Source organism: Protomyctophum bolini (assembly GCF_963924005.1).
Source record: "Protomyctophum bolini genome assembly, chromosome: 8".
Classification (NCBI taxonomy): domain Eukaryota; kingdom Metazoa; phylum Chordata; class Actinopteri; order Myctophiformes; family Myctophidae; genus Protomyctophum; species Protomyctophum bolini.
Genome location: NC_137869.1, coordinates 45,964,106 through 45,989,747, shown reverse-complemented (window position 1 = coordinate 45,989,747; position 25,642 = coordinate 45,964,106). Strand labels below are relative to the sequence as shown.

Here is a 25,642-nt window from a genome sequence, read left to right as displayed (position 1 = left end):
CTAGTGTGTTGCAGTAGCAGCAACTAACTACAAATCAAGCTTAAATCTAAAAACAACATGTTTCTTTAATCACAAAACAACCATTTCACGTGTGAGTTCTGTGATTCTACGTAATCTGCTATGGGTATGGGCCCTCACAAGCATAAGCAATACAAGTATGCACGCACGCACGCACGCTACACACACACACACACACACACACACACACACACACACACACACACACACACACACACACATTATGAGGACGGAACCCTCTGTCGTGGTGAAAGCTCTCCTCAGTGTGTACGTAGGGTCAAAGTTCACTGCTACACACAAACGTCTGCAGGAGCGTTAAAGCCGTGAAGGAAAACGGAAGAGAAAAAATAAATGAAAACTAAAAATTTTAAAAACGAAAAAATAATAAAAAATAACTATACCACAATTGAAAGGAATGTACAAAAAGGCACATTTAGACCACCGGTCGGTGCTTCTGTACTGTGAGATTCAAGTGTAAATGTTTTTTTTTTTTTTTTTTAAGTGTCCGTTTAGCGTTTATATATCGGCGGCTGTAAGCCTATCAGCTGCTCACACTTACAGCCTCGAAAAAAAAACAAAAAACAAACAAAAACAAATCGAAGAAACCACAACGCGGGTGACCGTCCTTTCCCCTTTTCCCCCCGCGTGCGTTGTGTGCTAGCCATGAGGAGGGAAGGCGGGGTTGGCAAGCTAGCTAGCTAGCGCTAACAACAACAGAGCCCTCCCCCCATGTGGTCCTCTTGGTCGTTATACAGTTCCTCAGATGCAGTCTTTTCAGCGATAACTTCTTTTTCAGAGCCTGTGAGTTTTTGTTTTTTTGTCTATTTTAATTTATTGTAAAAAGTGCCACTTCTTCACATTCCTCCCCCCCCCCTCCCCCAAACCGAAAAATCCCCCCCACATCTCTCCTCTTCAGACCCCCCCCCCCCCCCCCCGCCCCCAACCGTGAGAGTTAAAGGCCTATCCGTATACTCCCAGTTTTAGATGATGAGGCTGTGACCACCGAAACGGTGTTCACATTATGAGGTGACCACCCGAAACACGGTCCAAATGACCTGAAATGGGTCTGCACGGCGACTGAGAACCTTGAATGAATCGATCCACGATGAGGATGAACGCCTCAGGTTCTCAGTGTGTATATGCCGCGATGAAAAGTCTCAAAGAAGTCTCGGTGGTTGTTCTTCAAAGTGGTGGGTGGTGGTGGGGTGGCCACCTCATCACCTAAACCTGAGTAGTGCAGGTGATACAGGTGACCACCAAAAAACTGGATGGTCGGCTTACGAGGGTGACCACCGAAGCGGTGGTCGCCCTTATCATGGTCACCTTATCCATCGAAAACTGTAGTATGATAAGGGGGGGGGGGGGGGGTTGTCGTAAAACAAAACGAAAAAAAAATCCCCTGGGGGAAAAAAAAAAGCAGAAGGGCGGTCGTGTCGGCCATATGTCATCAATCGTCCCCTCCTCCCCCGTAGAGGTCGGCCAGCTTGCGGAAGCGCGGCCCCCACTCGCCCAGGTAGTCGTAGTCCTGGTCGCCGCCACTGGAGGCGGTGTGGAGCGAGCTGAGGGAGCCGGCGGCCGAGCCGCTGCCCTCGTAGTCGAACACCAGCAGCGAGTCGTAAGGGGGCGCTGTGGGGTCGTTGTCGGCCGCCTTCAGGCCCTGAGAGAGAGAGAGAGAAGAAGAAGAAGGGTTTATCCCATTTAGGCCTGAGGTCGAAAAAAATAAAAAAATAAATACAGTTTTCTGAAAAAACCTAAATGTTTCTGTATCAGTGGTGCTCAATATTTCACGCCAAGGACCCCGCAAACATGATATGTAAATTGAACCCTCCTCATCTGAAAATATGTTGTTTTGAGATTTGAGTTAAAAACGAAAGAATACACACATTCAAGGATTCGAGCCACATTTTCACGATTTTTCAAAAAATAGAAGACCTACAAGCTCGTAGCGCGCCACTCGGTGGCGCGCTACGAGCTTGTAGATCTGCTATTTTTCAATAGCTAAATTATAACAATGTTGTAATGGCCTCTTTTGGCCTCGACAGCGTGTCGAGTGTTCGAGTCCCGTTCATGACGACCTTTATCCTGCGTGTCTCTCCCCTTCTCTCTCTCTCTCTCTCTCTCTCTCTCCCTCTTTCCTGTCCGTCTTCACTTGACACTATCAATAAAGGCAGAAAAGGCAAGAACAAATCTAAAAACAAATGCAAAAAAAGAGAGAGAGAGAGAGAGAGCACTCGCTGATTTGTTTGTTCGTGCAAGGTTCAAGTTCAGTCGTCAACAACATGTCCGCACACGGACACACACACACACACACACACACGGACACACACACACACACACACACACACACACACACGTTTTCGTCACCGCTAAAACCCCTCGTCCCTAAACGTATTTGCCTTTTTGTTTTTTTTAACTATTTTGCTAAACATTTTTGAATAGCTAAAATGGCCAGTCTATACAAGCTCACAAGGTGTCAATGTAGATCGGTGACGAAAATGGAGCCCCCAAGTCTTTGCCACAGTCTTTTCAGCGGGCACATTTTAGATGTTTCTGTTTTACACGCCATTATAATGGTCATTACTGCCAGGAATGGTTTAATCCAGGTTACTGTCGCTGCGATATACGCTGCGATATACGACACACATTGTTTTATGTGTTTAATCCGCCGTATTGTAATAAATAAAAAGAAACTCCGTCTTCGCCTCGGAGATAGAGACTATAGATGCTTTCGTTTTGATGACGAAACCCGAAATCGTCACATGCCGTGGGCTGCTATAGGGCTTCTGGGAAATTGAGGCCAATGCAAATTAATGGGGTACAACGCCTCATGGAGACGGGTCTTGTGTGCGTCTTCCGGGTGCACCAAGATGGTGGATGGTACGATCGAACCATAACAAACCGAGAAACCTTTTTTTGCCGGATTTCCGCGGATTAAAAGCCCAAATAATTCAGCGTATGCTCTAAAGGTATAATACAACAATCTCGGCAGTGAAGGGGGGTTGATTAAAATGCGGGTTACGCGTTTAAAACAGTCAAACTGTTAATGCAGAATGTCAAATCTCCAGCTTTTTCTTCAGAATATGTACAGTATGACAATTGTTTACTATAATGACACTATGGCACATTAGCAGAGTCTTTAGACCTGGATCCGTGAGAGCAGACCTGGAGCTGATCCCAGGCGACAGCGCCTGCGTTACTCACTCCCTCCGCGTCTGAAGGGACATCTGTGACCACATTTGACTGAGAGCCTGCCATCGTGCAAATTCCAGCTTTTCACCGGAGAAAACTTTTTTTTTATTTTTTCCCCCAAAAAATGAGTTAATAGCACAGGCAGACTAATCACATGCTAGAGCAAATTCCAGCTTTTCACCAGAGAAAAACTTTTTTTTAATTATTTTTCCCCCCAAAATGAGTTAATAGCACAGGCAAACTCATCACTAGAGTCTGAAATTAGTGGCAGAGCTGAAATCGACATGTAAATAAAAATCACACCCGTGTGAACTGAGTGGTGCGACTCCCCTCCCCCCCCTCCTCTCTCTCTCTCTCTCTCTCTCTCTCTCTCTCTCTCTCTCTCTCTCATTAGCAGGCAACAGTGCAGCACTATCTATCTCTCTGTTTCTGGCACAACAGCGCCCCTACTGGTACTAATAGTCATACTGGTACTCATTAATGTCACATAGGCGGACACATAGGTGAACAAACACATAGGTGAACACGGACACCTTGGAGTGGTTGCACCACTCAAAAAGAAATGCTTAACACTAGCATGTCTGAGAGGTCATTTTGACCGTTTTTCTTTTTTTTTAAAGTTGATAATCTTTGTCCATGAAGCTTTCATGTAGCTAGGTGTAATGTTAGAGTCCACAGAAGTGAACCTTTCAAGCCTGTTTCCTCAACTCGCTGTTTTCTGCAAGACATTACTCTATAAGCCATATCTCCAAAACTGGTGGGTCAAACTGAACAACCAATATGTCAATTTGAAGCTATGATTCCCTGCTTTCATATGACATATGATCCAATGGCAGTCCCTCAGTTAAATTTGGTCACATTTAGATACTTCGACAACATAGCATGTAGACATAGCACTATAGGCCTATATAATATTAGGCATATAGTTTCATTATAGATATTCCACCGTTACGTTCTTACTAGCTTACGTATGATTCATGATAACTATTGCCATGTTTCTCTTCTTGCTTAACCCATTCTGAACGGGAACCCATTTTGCTGTTAGCATCATGTCGTGCTTTAGCTTTCGAAAAATAGCAGATCTACAAGCTCATAGCGCGCCACCGAGTGGCGCGCTACGAGCTTGTCTGCTATTTTTTGAAAAATCGAAGAACGACTGACATTTTTAGAATCTGATCTCAGGTCAGAATGGGTTCATCAGACCAGTGTGTGTCCAGTGGAAAACCTCGTATGAATCTGATCTCAGGTCAGAATGGGTTAAGATTGTCTGCTAAATGCCAAAAATGTATACATTCAGGGTGAGGACTGCGGCGCGTGTTGGATAGATACAGCAGCAGGGTGACACAGAGCAGGGGGCGTAGCCGCGTAGCGGGACGCGTAGGGTGACACAGAAGAAGAAAAGGGATTATAGTGGGAAGAGAGAGGATTAGGGTCAGCCCGGACAGATGTACACTCCATCTCCTGAGATACGGCAGATTAGCCACCAAAAAGAGCCGACCACGTGCACGCACGATCACGCGCAGGCTCGTGTATTATACTTCTTTGGATCTAAAACCCTTATGGACAGTATTGATGCCTGTGTTTTGGACTTTTTGCTGTGCATTAGACCAGGGGTTCCCAACCGTTCGGTTTAGCTGTGATTGATTGACTGATTTCCTAACTGATTTTCTTTGCAGAATTACAGTATGCATTTCAAGTGTACAACTCAATACAAAAACTGTTAACTGTGAGTGGACGGCGCCATAAAGCATTAAACTTGTTTTCCAAATATTTTTTAATATATTTTTTATCCCACGATTTTGTAACCCATTTTTCACCCCTGTGCCAATCATCTACTGTGATCCTGGGCTCTACACACCCTCCGCCAACCTGGGGAGAGCAACGGACTTAACTCATGCTTCCTTGTAGGGCCCACCATTTTCAATTAATCAAAACGTTTAGGGACGTACGAATATCCCAACCTGAATCTTTTTTTTTATGACATCAAATATCTCCAACGGTGGACAAAGTACTCAAGTGGAAGTCACATTCACAGCTCTACACTATTTTCTGAATAGGGGTGTCAAATCAAATCAACTCAAACTTTATTCATATGGCACTTTTCCACGCAACCGAAATTGAACCAAAGTGCTTCACACGAAATTAGCCTATACATCAAGCAATACATTGCGTTAAAAACAACAAGGAACATATTATGTACAACACACAGAAGACAGACAACACGAATACGTAACCATTAAAATCAGATAACATTAATAGCCAGAGAGAAAAGCTGCATTTTTTTCAGAAGGGACTTCTCAGAAGGGAATCTCAATGGATTGGGCAGCTCTAATCGGTGGGTGTTGTTGTTGGTCAGAGCATCCTGTCAGGTTTGGTTCATAAACAAACTCCCGGTCAGGAGGGGTAAGTGGGCTTTTTTATTGCCTGTCATCTGCAACAACAGGTGAAGCAGAGTTGTTGTTCTATCACCAGCTGTATCATCTGCACTGAGCGACATTGAAACCGACGCAGCGAGTGGCGGGGGGGGGGGGAATTATTATTATTTTAATAATTTTTATCCCACGATTTTGTAACCCATCTTTCACTCCTGTGTCAATTATCTAATGTGATCCTGGGCTCTACACACCCTCCGACAAGGGGAGAGCAACGGACTTGAACTCATGCTTCCTTCATGCCTGAGTGTCCAAGTTGCTCCTTTACACCTGACAGGGGGGAGTTTCGCTGGTTGGACGTGTAGCGCGTGGAAGGAACACATTATTCCAACCAGTTCCTTTCCCCTCCATCAGGCGCCCCGGCTGGCCAGGGGGAGGCAGTTTAGAGACAAGGATTACTGCATGTTTTTTGGGAGGGTATACCTACCCTATAGGGGACATGGGGAGAACATGCAAACTACACACAGAAAGGCCCTTTTCGCCAACCCCGCCTCGGGTATGGGCAAGTCTGTACAATGGATTGTACATACTTGCCCATGTATATTTTTGATATATTTGACCACAGAGCTTCGTCATCATGGAGGAGACGCTATAGTAATTCTATAGTAAACCGCCCTCGTGAGTATCGGGGAATTAGGCTGAGAGTGGAGGCGGGGGTGTGTGCTTGTATTGCTATTATTGTGAGGACCTTAATGTCCACACAGAATTTGAGAAATAGACAAGCAAATGTGTTGTTTTATGGTTTGTAATATATTTATTTTCGAGGTATGCTTATCATTAGGAAAACACTGAGGTTGGGGTTATAGTATTGAGATTGATTTTTTTTGTGTAAACCATTTTTCACCCAGTGTCAATTATCTAATGGGCACTACACTCCCTCTGCCAACCCGAGGAGAGCAACGGACTGACCTCATGCTTCCTTTGGTGCATGAGGAGTTTTTGAGTGCATGAGCCACTTTTAACCTAGCCTGCGGTCTATGGCATAGGCAGCTCCCAGCAGGACTTTTTTATTTGTTTATTTGGATCCCCATTAGCTATACTACCTTAGTATAGCAGCTACTCTTCCTGGGGTCCACACATAAAATACATTAACAATTACATATTAAATACATTTTACAAGACTGTAAGAAAAACAACTAAATATAACATCGCAAACCAAGAATACAATTTCAGTTTGAGTATACAGCCTACCGTTCGGTATGAAAGATTTTAAACACTGTTCAATGACCATCTCCGCCGGGAGAATCTAGACGCAGCTGCGCGACATGAGACTAATTAATTAGAGCGACAGAGAGAGAAAGTGTGTGTGTGTGTGTGTGTGTGTGTGTGTGTGTGTGTGTGCGTGCGTGCGTGCGTGCGTGTGTGTGTGTGTGCGTGCGTGCGTGCGCGCACGTGCGTGCGTGCGTGAATTACGTCAATTACGTCAATTTAACAAAGGTGCAGACGATCAGAAATCAGCAGAGAGTGATCGACGTTTGCGCTACTGTATGCCGTTATACAGTAGCGCCCTGGACATAAAAAAAACGTCTGGGTTTCCGAGGCTACTTTTAACCTGACAGGGTGTAGTTTCTCCGGGCCGGACGTAGCGCGTAGGAAAGGAACCGCGTCATTCCCGGGCCAGTTCCTTTCCCCTCCATCGGGCGCAGGAATTGAAAAATAACGTCAGAGTTAGTTGTCAAGCTGATGATGGCGTCATGCGCACTGAGAAATAGCCGATCTATACAAAGATCGGCTATGTGTTCTGTTTTTATCATTATATTGATCTGGTTTATTATGTACAGATATTCCACTCTCTGTCGCTCTAAGTAATTAGTCTCATGTCGCGCAGCTGCGCATATATTCTCCCGGCGGATCCTGCACGGGAGCTGCCTATATGCCATAAAAAGCATAGGTGAGTTCCAGGCTATAATACTCACACCAGAGTAATATAGTTAAGAGAGTGGCGACACTATAGCGTTGACTCCCTTCATTTGTAACAATGGAATGCGCGAAGTGCTCATTCTATCTCAGCGGGATACTTCCAGCCACATAGGAGCAATGTTTGGAAACTATAGGCACCCCCACCCCGATCATGTCGCCGCCACTCTCCTATACTCTAACACTCTGACTCACACATGCTGCAAAAAATGGTCGACGTGCTCACAAGTATAGTATTACAAATGCGTGCATGTGCGTGCGTGCGTGTGGAGTGGAGTGGAGGGGCTAAAGAGCCACAGGCTTGTCATGTCTGTAGGATTAAGCTGTCTGCCAGAGCGACTGTATAGTCGCTGACGACTCCCGACTCCCCTCCTCATTATTCCCCCCGGGCCCCGCCCCCCCCGCGGACGTCTTAATGTGGGCGCTGGCACACGCACGCACACACACACGCACGCACGCACGCACACAGCGTGGTAAACATGACGCCGTCGATTGGCTCCCGCCGATGACAGGCGCCTCGCCTCGCTGCCGAGAAGGATGAGTCCCTATAAACCGGATCGGGGGCTGTCGACTTTGCTCCCAAATTAAAATGCAACATTGCTCTTAAAAAATCCCCCCGCGGATGTTGAATAATATATCATTTATATTATTCAAAAATATAAATATTTTACAATCCAATATGCATTTGACGGATGCGGATGAGGCTGACAATGAGTCTGATCTGCTTGTTGTAACCGCACGATATACTATGGTCGAAACAGATCTACACTTTCGGCCCTTTTGGCGTTCTCATTATGTTGTGCTATATAGCTATTGAAAAATAGCAGATCTACAAGCTCAAGCTGTGAGCTTTGTAGATCTGCTATTTTTGAAAAATCGAAGGACGACTGACATGATTAGAAACATAGCTTTTTCCAGAAAACTGTCAGGATGAAGAAGACATTTTTTTTTAGAATCTGATCTCAGGTCAGAATGTGGTTGAGTGCGTTCTGAAGCGTGTCTGCAGGATTAGCCGAACTCTCAACGGATTTACCTCCAATTAGACCGTCTGTCTAATCCTGACCAAGCCTAATGTCTCTCTCTCTCTCTCTCTCTCTCTCTCGCTGAAGAATCATTGACTGGTCATTGGACTCTATAGAGCGTTTAAAGACGTCTGCGCCGCGGACAAAGCCGACTGTTGTCGTGACAAAGTCATGACAACACACGCAATGTTTTGGGCCAATTAGAAAGTAGGAAAGAAACGGCAGGTTACACAACACTTTTCTTTGGTTGTTTTTCTTCTTTGTAGTTATTTTGTTTGGTCCAAAAGATTGTGTTTGTTGTTGTCATGTTTTGTCACGACTCGAGGTGGCTTCGTCCCTGTCCATCTCTCTCTCTCTCTCTCTCTCTCTCTCTCTCTCTCTCTCTCTCTCTCTCTCTCCCTCCCTCCCTCCCTCCCTCCCTCTCTCTCTCTCTCTCTCTCTCTCTCTCTCTCTCTCTCCCTCCGTCCCTCCCTCTCTCTCTCTCTCTCTCTCTCTCTCTCTCTCTCTCTCTCTCTCTCTCTCTCTCTCTGCCCAGCTAGGCCTCCAGATATGACTACGGAGAATCTACAGTCTGTAAACAAGGTTTGTTATGAATCTAACTATAGGGGATTGTCCAGATCACGATTTGTTTTTGTGCTCCTGATCCACATTCCAATCAATTGATTTTGATTGTCTACCGATACCGATTTCTTTCCCAATCCGATATTAATATTTTATAGAACACGTTTATGCCATAATATCACAATAGTACAATAATTAATTATGTCCCAAATCTCAGACATTATAATATTGACACTAATACTATAGAGCGTCGCAGTCCCGCCCCCTTTCATGACGACGCCAGGCCCAGGAAATTAATCCCAATGCATTTTTCCCCCATATAGGCATTTCAAAAAGTATTTATTTAAAGACCTTTTAAGCGTCGTACGAAGCCAGCTCTTGTCGTTGACGAATCATGACAACACACACAATATGTTGGACCAAACAAATATTTACAAAGAAGAAAAACAGCAACAAAAAAAAAAGTGTTGTATAACCTGCCGTTTCTTTCTACTTTCTAACTCGAAAAAAATGTGTGTTTGTTGTCACGACAAGAGTTGGCTTTGTCCGCGGGCGTAAACGTCTGTAAATAAATACTTTCTGAAAAGTCTATGGGGAAAATTAAGGGGGAATGTGCTAGTGTTTAGTCTAGTTTTAGTCGACTAAATCTACAGTTGATTCAGTCGACTAAAATGTGTTTTGACAGGCCTTGATGTCGTTGTAATGACATATTTTACACTTTGGTTGCATGCTGAAAATAGCAGATCTACAATCGACGCGTTGCGAGATTGTATAGACGTAGAGTATAGGCCTAATGTGTTTTTTTTTGTAGACAAACAACCCCACATATACCCCACCCTCCCCGGTTCCATCACAAAGCAAAACAACAACACACAAAAAAAAACTAAAACTAAAAAACAACAACAAAATAAAATAAACAGGTATTAAAGGATATAAATAATAAATGAAGTAAATACAATAAAATAAAATTTGCCTTTTACTAGATTAAGGGGCTACACAGTGAACCAAATTACATGTAGGAAAAACACTTAGGACACATCATCAAAGGACAGTGAGTCGGAGGACAGTGAAAGGGTGAATTCAAGGAAAGGGGACCAAGCCTTTACAAATTTCTGGCGAGATTTGAACCTGTTGTATCTGAGCTTCTCCAATGGTATAAAGGATAAAACATCCTTGACCCAACTTGTAAATGTTGGAGGTTTATCAGATTTCCAATTGCGGAGAATACGTCTCCTCGCTATGAGTGAAGCAAAAGCTATGAAATTGGCTTGGGGAGAAGTAATTGGTGCATCGTCGTTGGGAACTCCAAATATAGCAGTTATCGGGTTGGGCGCAATTGGCATATGACAGATGGTTGAGAAAGCATCAAAAATACTATTCCAAAATGGGTTCAAGGAAGTGCGGGGGCCTAATGTGTTTGACTGTATGTTTTGTTTGGCAGCGGGTGTGTGTATAGGCCTGTCTTTATTTTATTTATCACCACTATGGACGTATTGTTTTTACCCGGTCAGCTTCATTTCGGTGGAGTTTTTCCCATCTCATCGATTGGCTTTGGTTTTGTGTGCCAGAGTAGAGGGCATGAAGGCCTGTCTTTATTTGATGTTATTTATCAGGGCCTATATTTGTTGCAATGCAACCCAGTCAGACGCGTTTCCCTATTATGCGGTGAGGTTTGCAAACGTCTTGATTTGAGAATATTGTATCGACAGTTTTTCAGAATGACCTATACGGTTCAAAAGAAAAAGTGCTATAAAGCCTATACGACTTGTTTACATAAGGGTCCTCCGTTTTTCAAATGCACGTCAGTTCTGTTCATGAATAAACCAATAAGTTGGTGTTTTGCAACCTGTGGAAATGATTGTGTTCGTTAAATTCCGTTTAATAACTGCTTGTAGATTTGTTATGCTATATTGGGAACTCATACCGTCTTATTTAAATTCTCTTTTAAAATGGAAAACCACTTCTTATCATACACGCTCTTAAAGGCGCAGTGAAATGAAAAATACATTTTTCACACTTTTAGACCATATCCGTGGTCATCATATGGGCATACCTAACAATGGATGCCAAAAAAATGGGAAAATTCTAATTTCTGTGTGTTTTTATATCAAAGGTCCATAAAAACGATTGTATTATTTATTTATTAAAACGAAAACGTGCTGCGTGATGACGTGTAGAGATACACATCGATAAAAGCCAATAAAAATGAAGCTCACATGTTTAATTCCCCATGTCTGCACATCCATGCAACACAGCTGCTACTGATTACAGATTACTCCGTTTTTATTTCCATTCAAGATAACATTCAGACAGTGTATTACTTGGTTTCAACTTAATCATCACGCTAAAATATGTTTCTGAAAACATTATAGGGTAGAAATAAGCCACATAACAGTAAACTGGTTGTGCTGGGCGACCGTCTGATTTATAAACAAACAACACCACGCTGTTGCGCATAGCATTAGCCACCGTCCCTAGCTACCGTCCCATCGCCTGAAGGGATGCGACACTCTGATTGGTTCAGAAACTTCAGACCGGTGTTTCATGTGGAAACACCATTTTCATGTTGTTCACCATTTCCGTTTCACTGCGCCTTTAAGAATATTTGATGCTTGAGACCATACATGCCTCCACTATACATCTGGAAAATCTGCCTTCAAGTGCGCTGCCCCACAACACTTGGAACACCTTACAGACTTCATTAAAAGTCTTCCTTCTCTATATCGCTTTCAAACTTGACATATCAACACTGGTAAATATCAACTGTACCTGTTTTAATTGAGCACTATGCAAATGTTCCCTCATTATTACCAGTAATTTTACTCTATTTATCTATGTTTTGTTTTCTTGTTGTTTTCTTGTTTTATGTTATGTTTTGTATAAAGGTTGAAATGAAATATAATGAAAAAATAATAATAATGAAAAATAATATTTCATGAGGCTTTAGAGAATAGATTGATTGGAAAACTGTCTTGTGACCATCGCGCTCTCTGATTAACAATTAACAATTTACAATTTAGGCATTTAAGCAGACGCTCTTAATCCAGAGCGACTTACATTAAGCAAGAACAAAAAAGCATGGGAATACATTTATCAAGAAACATGTTTTTATGTGATGTATTCCCATGCTTTAACAGTTTAAATCCACACGCACACCAAGAATCGAAATGAACGGAGAAAAAAAAAACATTCTATTCAGTTTGAAGAATGGGTACAATTTAAAGACACTTAAAGACAAATATACACTATATAAAGTATATATATATGAAAAAGGGAAATCACCCGCACACACACACACACACACACACACACACACACACAAACTAGGGCCGACCTCGATTAGTCGAATAGTCGACCTGATATAGACTCCAGGATCTCAATCTCACCTGCTGCGCTCAATCTGGGCTAATGACAAGCCTCTCAGTCGACGTTCGCCAAAAAAAACAACGACTATCAGTCGACAATAACGGCGAATGTAATTCATATTAATTTCGACTATACAAATCCTTATATAGTCGGGGACAGCTCTATAACACACTCACGCCTTAGAGTATATATGAACAGAGAAGACGCCCGAGTTCTCCTCCCATCCACTTGCATTAAGTTGCTCGAAAGCGCACGAGGCGATTTCACTCCTCCTTCCGTGTGTAGGAACAGAGTGCATTCATTCCGGGATGTGGATTTGCCTCAAACACATGAACGCGCTGGTCGTTGACTATATCATTGTGCCGTCTGTGCGCGTTCGCGTATGAAACATGCGTCCACGTGTCACATGGCCTCAAACACATGAACGTTGCGCAATGATAAAGTCAACGGAGCGGCGCTGGCTGGCTCGAGCTGCAATGACAAATTCGGCCCCACTATATGTCCATTTCGCCTCAGGGTTTCCTCCGGGTGCCCGTCTCTATTTGCGAACGCAGTGAGCACTGACTATGAGACCTAGCAGATCATGTCTGTGTGTCTGTGTGTATGTCTGTCTGTCCCGCTGTTACACCACCTGCCCGCCACCAGAGGGCGTAGCTGTATCACACACAAACACACACACACACACACACACACACACACACCTTAACTTAAAAAAAAACTTAACTTAAGAAAAACTTAACTTAAAAAAAAAGAACTTAAAAAAAATAACATACACACACCTTAACTTAAAAAACGTAACTTAAAAAAAAAATTAACTTAAAAAAAAATAACTTAAAAAAAATAACACACACACACACCGTAACTTAAAAAACTTAACTTAAAAAAAAACTTAACTTAAAAAAACTTAAATATAACTTAAAATAACTTTAAAATAAAATTAACTTAAAAAACCCCAAATATGTACGAGCTGCGTTCGCTTCCCCGCGTTTGCGCGTCTTACTTGTCATATATACTCTAAGACGCACACACACACACAGAGAGCGCAGTGTGTTGTTGTATATATATACCTCGTGGATGAAGTCTCCTATGTCTCCGGGCTGCGGGGCGGCCGACCTCAGCGGGTACTGGTGGTCGTGGTGGAGCGGCCGCTCGTCCAGCCGCCGGATCCCCACCTTCACGCCGCACTCTGACGGCTCCAGGGCGTCGGGCTGCTGCAGCTGGCTCAGGTCGTAGTCCTGTGGGGGGGGGGGACGCCACGCCACGCACGGACACGCACGGACACACACACACACACACACACACACACACACACACACACACACACACCAAGAAAGTGTTGTTTTTGGCAGCACTTTTCTATTTTAGTTTTAGTGTCATAGGGCTGTATTTTGCGTGTCTTAAGTACCAGGTCTTATTCCCTAACTTGAGTAAACTAAAGACCTGGAGGCGTGGTCAATGCTCTTTGGCCACTCAGAATAGCCAAATGGCATTGACCACGCCTCCAGGTCTTTAGTTTACTCAAGTTATAGGGAATAAGACCTGGTACTTAAGACACGCAAAATACAGCCCTATTATAGTCTCTTGAATAGTTCTCACTTAGTTTCAGTCACATTTTAGTCACCTGGAATGTGTTGGTGTTTTAGTCTAGTTTCAGTCGACTGAATGTCACGAGATTTTAGTCGACTGAATCTACAGTTGATTCAGTCGACTGAAATGTGTTTTGGCGGCGGGCCTTGATGTCGTTGTATAAATGACGTATTTTACACTTTGGTTGCATGCTGAAAATAGCAGATATACAATCTCACGTCGCTATTTTCAGCATAAATCGGGGACATATTATGTCCCCGATTTTCAGCATGCAACCCAGCATGAAACTGGATCTCTTGTCCACTAGTCCCTTCCTAACATTTTAGTCTAGTTTTTATTTGTTGACGAAATTGTCGGTGTATTTAGTCTTAGTTTTAGTCATCATAGATTTGTTTTTATTTAGTTTTAGTCAGTGAAAAATGGTAGTCGACGGACATTTTTCGTCTTAGTTTTAGTTGACGAAAACACTCAGAGCGACGAACGAAGGCACCAGGAAATAAATATCCATTATTATTATCATTGGTTTTTTTTTATATACCATAGACGTTTCTATTCCTTGAGGAAGGTCGAAAGGCCGAAACGTTAAATGCGCTATGAGCTTGTAGGGGTTAAATGAGAAGCTCTTGAAGCAGCCAGCAGGTGGCAGTGTGTGCGGGTCTCCCTCCTTCTCCTATAATATACCTGTATACGCCATAGACCACATATGTCAAACTCAAGGCCCGGGGTTGCCAAATCAGGCCCCGTGAATTAATTATATTTGGCCCGTGGGATGATATTTAATTAGTATTAGAACTGGCCCTCTGGTATATATTGCACGGACCACCATAATACTACAAGTCCTGCTTTGTGAGGATCATAGAACAGGAAACTGAGCTTAAAGGTATTGTAGACAAGTTTCCAGTGTTTGTACACAGAATTGATCGAGTGTTTCCAAACAAATTAAAATCTAGCTCCACCCCCCTCCCCCCGTCATTCTATTGGCTGAGCCAGGTCACTTCGGGCTATGGGGTTGTTGTTGCTGCTGGGAGGGACGCTATGGATATTGCGCTCGTATGGCTAAATATGACATTAAAAAAATATGAATTTCTATCGATATCATAGTTACAACAATGACATGTTTTTTTAAGGGTAACTGTAGCGTAATCACAATATCACAAGACTGACACGACGAGTCCCGCAAATGAGGAAGTAGGAAGTAGTGGAGCAGACTCACTGGCTCTCAATTCAATTATCTTTCATTTGTAATCGTGCATATAAAACATATTGCCCCTCAAATGCCCCAGCCACTACAGCATCGTTCATGTGAACTACTTTGTCCACGGTTATTCATTGCAATGAAGAAAAATCGCTATGATCAGCGACGGCTTGTCACCGTTGGCGAGCACGGGTTGAATGCAAGCTTCAAGCCGGCCGGACCACCCAACCATGCGCTATACATAGCGATTCTCATAATTTCAACAGGCTTACATATTACATCATAAACATACTATTTCACATGAACAATGGTGAAACTAAGATATGGGGATAATATTATACTTGCAATGAAATCGCATTGCGTTTTCATTATAATACTGCTGGGTCGAACACACAGTCACACACTCGCGCTGTGATTGGCTAAGACTCCGCGTCACCCCCCACACAGACCCTCCTCCCAACACACTTTATTCCGTCCCGAGACAAAAACAACAGTGGATATAAACAGATACAAACACATAGAGGGAGACAAAGGGAGAGTGTATGTCTACAGGGCAGCAGCTCAGCATCAAAATATAGGGGAAGATAGAGGGAATAAGGCCACAAATATAGATAGATAAATATTTTGATTTTTGGCTGAAAACCTGCCTATATCACCTTTAATAATAATAATAATGCATTTTCAGTTTTAAATGCATTTACTTTTTTTTGCTATTTGCCTGGGACGTTCCTCCTGAGCGCGGTGCCTGTGTGTTGAAACACAGTCCGGCCCTCGACTTCTACCAATTTCTTTATTTTGGCCCACCGTGTATTTGAGTTTGACATCCCTGCCATAGACGTTTCGGAGAGTATTTATTTAAAGATGGGTATAATAAGCCTCGGACAAAGACGAGACAAATCATGACAATAAACAATTGTCGTATACTGTCCTGCGGATCTGTACCTTATTTTCCTAATGCAGAATGAACACAACACACGAGTTCCGATTTCCCAGGCCAAGTCCGTCTTTATTCAATCAAGGCATCTCCCATCGTTACAGGTTACAAGCATAGCAAAGTCATCTCTTCCCTTTGATAGCAGCACAGGCCAGGGTGACCGTCCCGTGCTCCTCCATTTTTCCAACTCCCCAGCCTCAGAGCACAACCCCAAGTCCTGTTCCATCCACCCCTTTTATCCATCCCCCTCATGCAGTCTGGTGTCACCTTTTGTGTGTGTGTGTGTGTGTGTGTGTGTGTGTGTGTGTGTAAACAGCTAATCAACAACCCCCCAACTGTGACAGTTCCTGTAGTAAAATGCATGAAGCAAACTGTATATAGCCTCTCCTCTATCAGTCAACAGGAGCCTAGCTTGGCGACACTAAAGATAATATCAGATATTGTGTTGAGAAGTCAAAGAGTGAGGCTTCCTGCCTGTGGACCATTGATATGCAAATAGTTAAGACACTGGTGGGTGATGAAAAGGATTACCTTTGGACCTTCAGTTCTATAGTTGAGACAAATGGCCATGCAGAAGTTAAGATCCTGTACCATTATGACTACACACGTAATATGAATATGCTATATGATTCAATTACACGACACATCCCCCCTACTAATAGTCCTCACGACTATTAGTCTAAAATATGAATCATAATTTGGCTCAAAAATGCTTTTCTCCCCAAAATCCCCAAATGTTCAAATTCCCCAAAATGTCTCTCCTAACCCTGAAACCGAATCCCTTTGTAAGATTGTGACCCTCCTCCCCCCTGGACAATATTCGAAAACTGAAACAGTACATTAACACAAAAACAAACGAACAAAATCAAAAGCTATGTTATTTGACATCTGTTAGACAATGACCCTAGTCTTATCTTGCCCTGCGACTGTTTTAGACTCACATACTGTTCTTGACATAAAAGTTCTGATTTGAGAATTCCTCACAGCATAATAAACCTTAAAATATTAAAAGAAAACTGTAAATAGACTTAAACAGAATGATTAAAATGAAACAAAATATATAAAAACGTTCCCCAACATTCTTTCTCATACAGACAGGCCTGGCCAGGACTTCAGTATGCACTCACTCGCAGACACACAAAACACCCCTTTGCATCTCTGACCCCCCCCCCTTTCCCCCTTAGTTTTGTGAGTCACTTTCCCATAATGATGGACAGATGGGTGGTCCTGCGCAGAAACCCCTCATCTAACCCATGATCTGGAAAGCCACACACAAACCCAAGAGCTAAAACAATATTTGCATTACTAATTAGAATATAATTCCTATTCTTGGATTGGATTTCACTGTAATATTTAAGGAAGTTCTAACCTATTCATCTGATCACTATTAACCTATCTGTTTTGTTATGACAATGAATAGAACTTATAAAGCAAATCAAACCGTTTTGACATCATTCCTAACTGAACTACCCCTTTTCCTTAGAAAGTCTTTCTTTCCCTAAACTAAACAAGTATCAAAAAACAAAACGAGGTGACATTTTCTCAGTGCCCCTAGATAGAGCAACATCTAGAAAAGGTCAGTGTCGGATGACAGCTAGGTGACAGATCTAAAACCATGCTTTCAATAGCACAGAGAGGGGCGTCTCAATGTGCAGCTTCGCAGAGTCTCTCGTTGCGCCGGCTTCTGGTCACATTGTGCAGAAAAATGACCATGTGTCCCACAGTTATGGCAGATTCCTTTCAGCCGCCAGCGTTTTGTAGCATAGGGCTTTGCTGCCCACTGATAGGATGACACTGGTTGTTGACTCTGTGGTTCCCTCATTCTCCATGACAGCAATTGTTGATGATGGTCTGCACTGTCCTGCGGTGACTGCAAAATCAGTTTCTCCTCTCGAATCTTTGTCAGCTGTTCTGCTCGTAGCTGACGTTTAAGGTCGACATCTTTGAGTCTTTGTAACTCCTGTTTGTTCCGGACCTGGTTGACGCAGTCAGCAATATGGTCTGTGTAGGCTTCCAAAGGCAGTGTGGACAAGGAGACGACTCCCTCAAGTTCATTCTGTGCAGCCAGGGGCAGTCCTTTTTTTATCTTGTCCCTAAGCACCGTCCGGTCCATGCCTGGCAACCCTGCGTTATTCCCCGTCATGTCTGTCCATATCTGATGCGCTTTCACGACATAAGCCCTCGGATTCTCGCTGTCAGTCAGACAATCAAGTAGGACTCTGTCAGGATTTAAAACAGTGGGGTACAACAACCTCATTTCCCGACACAGGAACCCCTTGTGTTCTGCATATGGCTCTGCGTCTCTGCTGGCCGTCTCTACGTAAGCCTGCATTTCTGCCCTGGCCAAGAGGTCATTCAACATCTGCACTCCCACCAGGTGTGCCAATAATTTCTTCATGTCACCCACAGCTAACTGAGTTCCCATAGTCAGAACATCAAGTTTTGCCACCCATTGGTATGCTCCTTCGTGTAGCGGAGGCAATTTTTCCACCAGGTCTATCATGTCATGTCCATTAGACCACGGTCTATAGTCATTCTGTCCTCGGACCACCACAGGCATTATGTTAACAGGGGTCATGTCAGCCAGTGCTGTAGTCCAGTCCTGCGTCTCCCCCTCTCTCCGCCCTCGAATCCGCTTTGGGGACAGTTCCTGTTGCTCCTCCTCACATTGGACCAGAAGCCGACTGACCTCCTCTTCCTCCCTGGACCGCTCACCCAGACTGGACATCAGGGCTGCTGTGAGGTGCCTGTCACCTGTGTGAACCTTCAGGTCATTGTTCAGACGTGCCTTCCGTTCCTTGATCTCGACCAGCCTTTTACGGAAATCCTCTGCATTCAGGGTGAGTTTACTCCCATCCACACCATCTCCACTTCCGTCCTCCGATCCTAGTGCAGGGCTAGTCCTAGTCCTCTTCTGGGGCCTGCATGCAGGGTGCCTGTTCAAAGCCCCCCTGGAGTCCTTCACACATCTCCGGCTCAAATGTGTGCGAGTGTGGGAATGCCTCCCACTCTTCCTGCGTGCTTGAATAGAACTGTCATCCCCAGTGTCAGAATCAATGTTCATGTCTGCGTTGGGGCGGGCTGCCCTTCTGTAGATGTCTTCACCTCCATGTAAACTGTGGCTGTGCGCCGCCTTGCCACTGAGCTCACTGGTCAACTGTGTCTCCCTTACTGAAAGTTCATTCAACCACGTCTCAATCATATGCAGGTATTGTCTGTGTGCCCTCGTTGACTCAGTCAATTCACTGATCAGGTCCATTTTCTGGGAACGTAACCGCCCCAGCTCCCTCTCAACAGAGCTTTGAGTGTTGCTGTCGTCTGGCTCCGATGTCCTCACGTCACTGTTCTCCAGAAAGTCCGCCTCAGTCTGTGCTGGGTTGTCGCTGTGACCCACAATGTCAACGCACTGGTTGTCTGTGTTGCAATCAGCGGACATCTTCTCCTCAGGTAGTACTGACACAGACGATGATGCGGAGTCTGGCAATTTCCTGCTCATCTCCTCGCTGACAGGCCTCCGGCTAGCATTATATGCTGCGACAATCTGTGGACCTATCCTCACTTTTTCTTTCAATCTTTTTTTCCGACCCTCTTCACAAAACAAGTCTAAAACGAATAGTTCTTCTTCCCTTTGCCTCTCTCTCTCTTTCGTCATCTGATCTGCTTTATGTGCACACACCTGTGCCTTTATAGATGCAAGGTCTTCTACCTCGAAAGAGCCTTGTTTTGGCCATGGCCTGTCAATCCGAGGCCAACGCTTATGCCATTTTCCCGAAATGCTGGAAATATTCTTAGTTGGGTATTTCTTGTGCACAATTTGCACTGGAGTATGCTTTGTGGCCATAGCTACTAAATTGTAGATAATCTCACTAACTGTCACTCCTGCATGTCTCCTCTCATCTCACACAGACACGCCTACTAATTTGCATACTGTCCCCACAGAATGAGTAGAAACTCACTTTAAGGAAAACATTCAATACTGTCTCTCTCACACCATCCACACAGGAAAGTGAAAAATAAAGAAATTAGAAAACCACTGACAGTGACAATCTGCAACTTAAAATAAAAGAAACATAGAACTGCCTCTATTTTATTTTTAGACTAGCAAGTCAAGTCACTGACTGAGGGAAGAGATTGACCCCCCCCTGCATGCACTCCACATAGGCGTCAAATGCACTCAATCACTCCCTCATTTACATCTACAGTAAGCAACTGTTTTGTCCCAGAATCAAATTATCCATGCAGGCTATATTGTTTTTGACTAAAATAAAAACCTGTAGGCTTAACAATCCAAATTAACCTATACCTAATTTTACAAAAGATATGAAATATCCTAAATGTGATATGTGAGAAATGTATTCTCATACTAAACTCAAAATTTAGATTTGACCCCAAACTTAAAGCCAATTTATTTTTAAAACCTGAATTAAACCCCCCAATTTAATATCAATATTACTCCCCCCTCTGAAACTTGTTGCACATGTTTCAGAAATATTCAAAATAAATCAATTAACGGTTTCCCAGAAGCCAGCCCAAATTTAAGCCACTCAAGTAAAAAAATAAAATCCCCACCCCAGCCCTCACCCCCTTAGACAAAGGAAGGCCTAAACCAGGAGAGCAACGCGAAACCTGCATGAATCAATGCCAAATCACCCCCAAAAAAATGGTAAGTCACTGAAAAGCAGCAATTTAAACAGCCAAGATAACCATAACTACCAGTGACCGCACAATTAAAAATAGCAACAAAAGACTTAATTGAGAACTATTTGGCATTCAATCACAGCTTACAACGATGATCTACCAGCACTAACACATATAAAGACCCACAGACAAAACCAAACAAATCAAGCACATACACACAGCCGCTCACACATATCACGCACACACGCTCAATTTTCAACCCACGCACACACGCTCAATTTTCAAACCACGCACACACGCTCAATCCCTAAACTCCTTAACACAGTGAACACTTATCTACACTATGGTCCTAACGCTTACGAATTCTTGTCAGTCCTTGGGTTTCAGAACTCCTTCCAAAAAATAAAAATCCAGGTAAATCCACAGGTACTCCGCAGGTCCGTTTTTATTGTGCCGCGGATTTTCTCCACGCCATCAAAACCAAGTCGGGCGCCACTTGTCGTATACTGTCCTGCGGATCTGTACCTTATTTTCCTAATGCAGAATGAACACAACACACGAGTTCCGATTTCCCAGGCCAAGTCCGTCTTTATTCAATCAAGGCATCTCCCATCGTTACAGGTTACAAGCATAGCAAAGTCATCTCTTCCCTTTGATAGCAGCACAGGCCAGGGTGACCGTCCCGTGCTCCTCCATTTTTCCAACTCCCCAGCCTCAGAGCACAACCCCAAGTCCTGTTCCATCCACCCCTTTTATCCATCCCCCTCATGCAGTCTGGTGTCACCTTTTGTGTGTGTGTGTGTGTGTGTGTGTGTGTGTAAACAGCTAATCAACAACCCCCCAACTGTGACAGTTCCTGTAGTAAAATGCATGAAGCAAACTGTATATAGCCTCTCCTCTATCAGTCAACAGGAGCCTAGCTTGGCGACACTAAAGATAATATCAGATATTGTGTTGAGAAGTCAAAGAGTGAGGCTTCCTGCCTGTGGACCATTGATATGCAAATAGTTAAGACACTGGTGGGTGATGAAAAGGATTACCTTTGGACCTTCAGTTCTATAGTTGAGACAAATGGCCATGCAGAAGTTAAGATCCTGTACCATTATGACTACACACGTAATATGAATATGCTATATGATTCAATTACACGACACAATAAAAATAAAATAAAATAAAAACTAAACTAAACAAAACAAAAAAAACAATAACTGCCGAACCCTTAAATAAACGCCATATGTGTGCACATAGGGCCTACTTTCACTTTCATCCATCCGTCCATGCATTGATGACATCGATGTGAAAATGTAATTGCACTGTGATGCACCTTATTCAATGTTATCCCATTCTGGGCGGGAACCCCTTTTGGTGTTATGCACTATGTTATGCTTTAGCTATTGAAAAATAGCAGACCTACAAGCTCACAGCGCGCCACCGAGTGGCGCGCTAAGAGCTTGTAGGTCTGCTATTTTTGGAAAAATCGAAGAACGACTGACATTTTTTAGAATCTGATCTCAGATCAGAATGGGTTAATCAGACCAGTGGCGTGTCCTAGTGGAAACCTCGTATGAATCTGATCTCAGGTCAGAATGGGTTATTCGACGAGGGCCACCTCGGTGTCTATACGATGAATAGAGGTAAGGTTTGTATGAAAAAAAAAACCCTTGCTGTGTCTTCGATCGCTCACTGTGTTTGTCCCTGTTGGAGGTTCAATGATCCACTACATTTACCTGAGCACTGACCCATGTCTCTCTCTCTCTCTCTCTCTCTCTCTCTCTCTCTCTCTCTCTCTCTCTCTCTCTCTCTCTCCCGGGGGGCTGCCCTGATAGGTTCAACCTCCCGTCAGTTCGACCGGATTAAGTTAACCACATTCTGACCTGAGATCAGATTCTAAAAAAAATGTCTTCTACACGTCCTGACAGTTTTCTGAAAAAGCTAGGTTTCCGTGTCAGTCGTTCTTCGATTTTTTCAAAAATAGCAGACCTATACAAGCTCGTAGCGCGCCACTCGGTGGCGCGCTATGAGCTTGTAGATCTGCTATTTTTCAATAGCTAAAGCATAATGTAATGCTAACACACCGAAAGGCGTTCGCGGTTGGTGAGGTCTGAGCGATGAACGCTCGATCGACACACGTCTGCTGATGGATGTCTCTCTCCCCCCCTCTCTCTCTCTCTCTCTCTCTCTCTCTCTCTTTCTCAATTCTCAATTTCAATTCAAAGGAGCTTAATTATTGGCGTGAGAAGACGAGCGTTTACACGTTGCCAACGCAAACGAGGAGCACAACAATCACGAGAGAACAATGTATGTGCAAAATAAAAGATTGAATATAAATAGGGATAACTATATTCCACAATCTCCTGAATGATATATATATAGTCTGGAACAACTACACCTCCCGAAGGGAAGCAGCCATTTCCGTTCACGGAAATATATTTTCAAATATCTAGCTATTTCTGCTATTTCAGCAAGCTGTATATGCTTAGATGATTTATATTAGGATAAATGTGCACGACTGTAAAGACAAAACGGAAGTGGGGAGGTGGCTTTAGTTCCGTTTATATTTGACTCATGATCAGAGCTTCCGTTGCTCCAGACTGTATGACGGAAGCATTTACATTTGACTCATGATCAGAGCTTCCGTTGCTCCAGACTGTATGACGGAAGCATTTATATTTGACTCATGATCAGAGCTTCCGTTTGCTCCAGACTGTATGACGGAAGCATTTATATTTGACTCATGATCAGAGCTTCCGTTGCCCCAGACTGTACGACGTAAGCATTTATATTTTACTCATGATCAGAGCTTCCGTTACTCCAGACTCTATATGAAGTAAGAATTTATATTTTACTCGTGATCAGAGCTTCCGTTGCTCCAGACTGTATGACGGAAGCATTTATATTTGACTCATGTTCAGAGCTTCCGTTGCTCCAGACTGTATGACGGAAGCATTTATAATTGACTCATGATCAGAGCTTCCGTTGCTCCAGACCGTATGACGGAAGCATTTATATTTGACTCATGATCAGAGCTTCCGTTGCTCCAGACTGTACGACGGAAGCATTTATATTTGACTCATGATCAGAGCTTCCGTTGCTCCAGACTGTATGACGGAAGCATTTATATTTGACTCATGATCAGAGCTTCCGTTGCTCCAGACCGTATGACGGAAGCATTTATATTTGATTCATGATCAGAGGATTTGGAAATTGCGAGAGGCAACTAGTCTGGCCACGCAAGACTATAAAGGTGTAAACAGAGCTCTGTTACTTGAACACACTTTTGAGTGATGCCATCTTGTGAAACTACAAAAAAAAGCACTGTGAATTTTCTTTCCGACATGTAGTTATACAACCATATAGGAGACGTTAGCTTAATTATACTTTTTACTAATTATATATTTAGTTTAATTAGTAAAAAAGTACTTAATTATATTATTCAGATCATCCGTTCGGTTCGGTTCACACCCACACACACGCGCGCATGTGCGCGCGTGTGTGTGGGTGTGCGTGCGCGTGCGTGCGTCTGTGTGTGCGTGTGTGTGTGTGTGTACCTGGTCCTCCTCCCCTCCCCCCTCCTCGTCGTACTTCAGGATGTTGTCTCTCACGTCGTCCTCGGGGTCGATCAGAAGCTGCTTGGCCTGGCGCTCCTTGTCTCTCCTCTTCATCCACATCACGAACATCAGCACCAGCACTGCCCGCACGCACGCACACACGCACACACACACGCACGCACGCACGCACGCACGCACGCACGCACGCACGCACGCACGCACGCACGCACACACACACACACACACACAGACACACAAACACACAGACACACACACACACAGTGTTAATTCAGCTCCTCTACATCCACATCACGAACACTAGCACCAGCACTACACTACACTCACGCACGCTCGCACGCACGCACGCACGCACGCACGCACGCACGCACGCACGCACGCACGCACGCCCGCACGCCCGCTTTCGACATCTTTGTGTTTGCGTTTCACATTTTTATTGAACGCAAACAATAGCATATTAATATAGACGCTCTGAACTTGGGGGGGGGGAACTCAACAGCACGTGTTCTTTCAATCACAGGACCGCATATTGTCCAGGAATGCGCATTCCTGCAAAGCTGCATGCAGTGCATGCAGCCTCTCGCGACTGATTAACGGCCATTATATATAACCGGCCGGGGCTCCTCCTCCCACACGCGCGTGAACACAAGCGTGCGCTTCCTCGTGCTTCCTCGTGATTGGCAGAGGGCATTAACCAACCAATTGCCAACGTTTTCTCTGGGCTATATATAGCGTGAGGCTGATATTAGTGCTCTTATATATATATAGAGCCCCCGAAGTCTGACGTCGATATCGGTATATAGAATGGCGCAAATCCACGGCTTCGTGTACTTTTTTTATTAAAATAGACATGTCGTCCCCGGCCGCTTCACTCATATGGATGTGAAGAATCAGCTGTCGTTACTGCTGCTGAATTAGTTACATTTTCGCTATAGAAACAGACTGTATCATCATTATATGATGTGCTGACTTTCGCAAACGACACAAGAGACAACCACTGCGCGAAAAAAGCATGGAATACGGAGGTGTGTATATATTACAGGAAACTCCCGTTGAACTTTCCGACAAACTCCGTTGTAAACTCCCGAATTGTATACCGTCACACCTGTATATATTACCGTATATTAACCGTATATATGCTCCGCCTCTTTTCACGCAGTGAACGCCGAGACATCTCGTTTATTTTTGGACTACGGTGCTTTTATGAGACGATTTCA

General features: G+C 43.8%; 1 protein-coding gene across 1 annotated transcript in view; it reads right to left on the bottom strand.

Annotated features, from left to right (window-relative positions):
• Window positions 1-1,465: 1,465 nt before the first annotated feature.
• LOC308320302 (cadherin-2-like) overlaps window positions 1,466-25,642 on the bottom strand; it is a gene marked incomplete at both ends in the record, with an annotated part of 172,678 nt that continues 148,501 nt past the window's right edge. Inside the window, 3 exons of the mRNA XM_080770615.1 lie at window positions 1,466-1,675; window positions 13,573-13,740; window positions 24,408-24,547. Of these exons, the coding sequence (XP_080626741.1) occupies window positions 1,466-1,675; window positions 13,573-13,740; window positions 24,408-24,547 (518 nt within the window). The remainder of the gene's footprint in view (window positions 1,676-13,572; window positions 13,741-24,407; window positions 24,548-25,642) is intronic.